General features: G+C 35.7%; 1 protein-coding gene across 1 annotated transcript; it reads left to right on the plus strand.

Annotated features, from left to right (window-relative positions):
- The first annotated feature begins 283 nt into the window (after nucleotides 1-283).
- LOC124931595 lies at nucleotides 284-1,678 on the plus strand. Its single transcript, XM_047472102.1, has 2 exons — nucleotides 284-1,229; nucleotides 1,361-1,678. The coding sequence occupies exons 1-2, from the start codon at nucleotides 351-353 to the stop codon at nucleotides 1,406-1,408; spliced, it is 927 nt and encodes a 308-aa protein (XP_047328058.1). The 5' UTR covers nucleotides 284-350; the 3' UTR covers nucleotides 1,409-1,678.
- Nucleotides 1,679-1,971: the final 293 nt, after the last annotated feature.

Here is a 1,971-nt window from a genome sequence, read left to right on the forward strand (position 1 = left end):
TGATTTTATTGGAAAAAATATGAGTAGTAAAAAATAAAAAAAAAAAAAAATATAATTTATTAATCAGAAAATAAATTAATTAAATAGAGATGAAAGAGATAAATTAATTAATTCGTTAAAAAAAAGAAAAAAATTAATTAATTGATAGTAAAGAGATAAATAATAATATTCACTATTTGAATATTTTATTTTCGCTGAATTTCGCACAATCTTATATGTCATTAGTCATTTAAAAATAAATTAAGCTATGAATAAAAGAAGGTTAATAAAAAAACGAACACTTGGTGAAGAAAGCTCATAAGAGACGGAGGAGGGGTTCTCTCTATAGCAAAGCAAAAGGGCAAAAAGCCATGGACGATCTTCCATTGCATAAAGTCTCGATCTCAGGTCCGATCTTAGCATCAATGATTCAACGATTCATCTCTTCCCCAGGCGACATCGAAGGTCTTCTCTTCGGCCGAGTTACTCATCTCACCATCACCAATTTCTCCGACGATACTTCCACTTCCACTCCCGATTCCCCTACTCTCCTCGCAACAGTAACCTCCTTTCTCTCCTTCAACTCTTCCGGCGATCTCTCACCCACTTCCGTACGCCGCCTTCTCTCATCACCCCCTTTCTCCGATCACAACAATTCCCTCCTCGGATGGTTTTCCGGCCGCCGCAAAACCCCCATTCGACCTTCTCTTCGTGATTCATCTCTCACTGCTTCTTTCTCTTCAGATACCCAGTTCTCTCTACAGGTTGATAACTCCTCCTACAACATTCCCCCTTGCTTATTCTTTCTATTTACTACTCCGATTCAAGATCAACTTATCCATACTCATGAATATAGAGCTTATCAGTTTCGATTATCTACTGATAGCTTTGAGCCGAAGACCATTGATGTGGTTAACCTTGGTCCGGCTTTTCGTGGGCATTATGGTTCGTTTAGCCCTAATTCACCTTTCCCAGCTATCCATTGTGAAATGAAAGCATCCGGCTCCTCCACATCTGATGATGGAAAGATTGATAAAGAAAGTTTGATGGGTATGAAGAAATTCTCCAAGGATCAAAAAGAACTTGACATGGTTGCTGATGGGTTTCATATCAGCCGTTTGAACAGCTTGATGGGTCCAGAAGCTGCAAATTACACTTCCGAATTGGATAATCTGTATGTGAAAATGCTGGCTAAATTGGAAAAGTTGGGTAGACTTGTGGAGAAGAGCTCGGCTAAGGTGTCTGAGCAGGTAAAAATTGTTGATTTGCTGATACTAAACTAGCTAGAATCCTGATCCTTATAAGCAGAAATGATCATGCCTTAATAATTTATCTCTAATGGAATGGAGGAGATAGTTAATGATTTGTTTAATGTTTTCAGGAGAATCTGAATATGAAGTTAAGGTATAAGGTTGCTGGTATGGAGTAGTAGTAGTAGTTCGGATATTTCTTTTGTAATTTCCTTCAACAAAGGTAATATAATATATGTAAAATGTTCATGTGTGTTGTTTTAATTAGAACAAGTCCCCACTAGAAGGATAATGTTAAAAGCATAAATGGCTTTCTTATTGTCTTGATGTTGGAATATTTGATCATATCAGACTCTTTTTTGTTGATATGAACAGATGTGCTTGCTGATCTTTGTTTGAAGGATTTCCAAATTGTAGTATAAATCTAGTCCTTGTTTTATTTTGGGTTATTTGACTAACTGGTTTTTTCCATATTAGATTATTTAGGTAAACAGCCACTAACGTTTATTTATCGATTGATCTGATTGGAAGAGTATATTGCTTATTAGAAAGCAAGACCTTAGTTGCATGGTTGATGAACATAACTATCTATTTGCTGCTTGCTGCTGCTTGATCTTTGAGGGATTTCAAAGTTGTTGATAATACAGAATGCAATATAGATACAATTGCATAGGTGATGAACTTAAAAGGAAAATTTAGCTTCTTTCTTTTTCTTGTTCTATTTAGTTAATTATCTAACTAA

This window comes from Impatiens glandulifera, chromosome 3, assembly GCF_907164915.1.
Source record: "Impatiens glandulifera chromosome 3, dImpGla2.1, whole genome shotgun sequence".
Lineage (NCBI taxonomy): Eukaryota > Viridiplantae > Streptophyta > Magnoliopsida > Ericales > Balsaminaceae > Impatiens > Impatiens glandulifera.

Bases quoted from the DNA above. Each gene is read 5' to 3' on its own strand.
- LOC124931595 (XM_047472102.1), top strand. From the start codon at position 351: ATGGACGATCTTCCATTGCATAAAGTCTCGATCTCAGGTCCGATCTTA. The intron at 1,230-1,360 runs GTAAAAATTGTT...TAATGTTTTCAG, and splicing joins CGGCTAAGGTGTCTGAGCAG to GAGAATCTGAATATGAAGTT.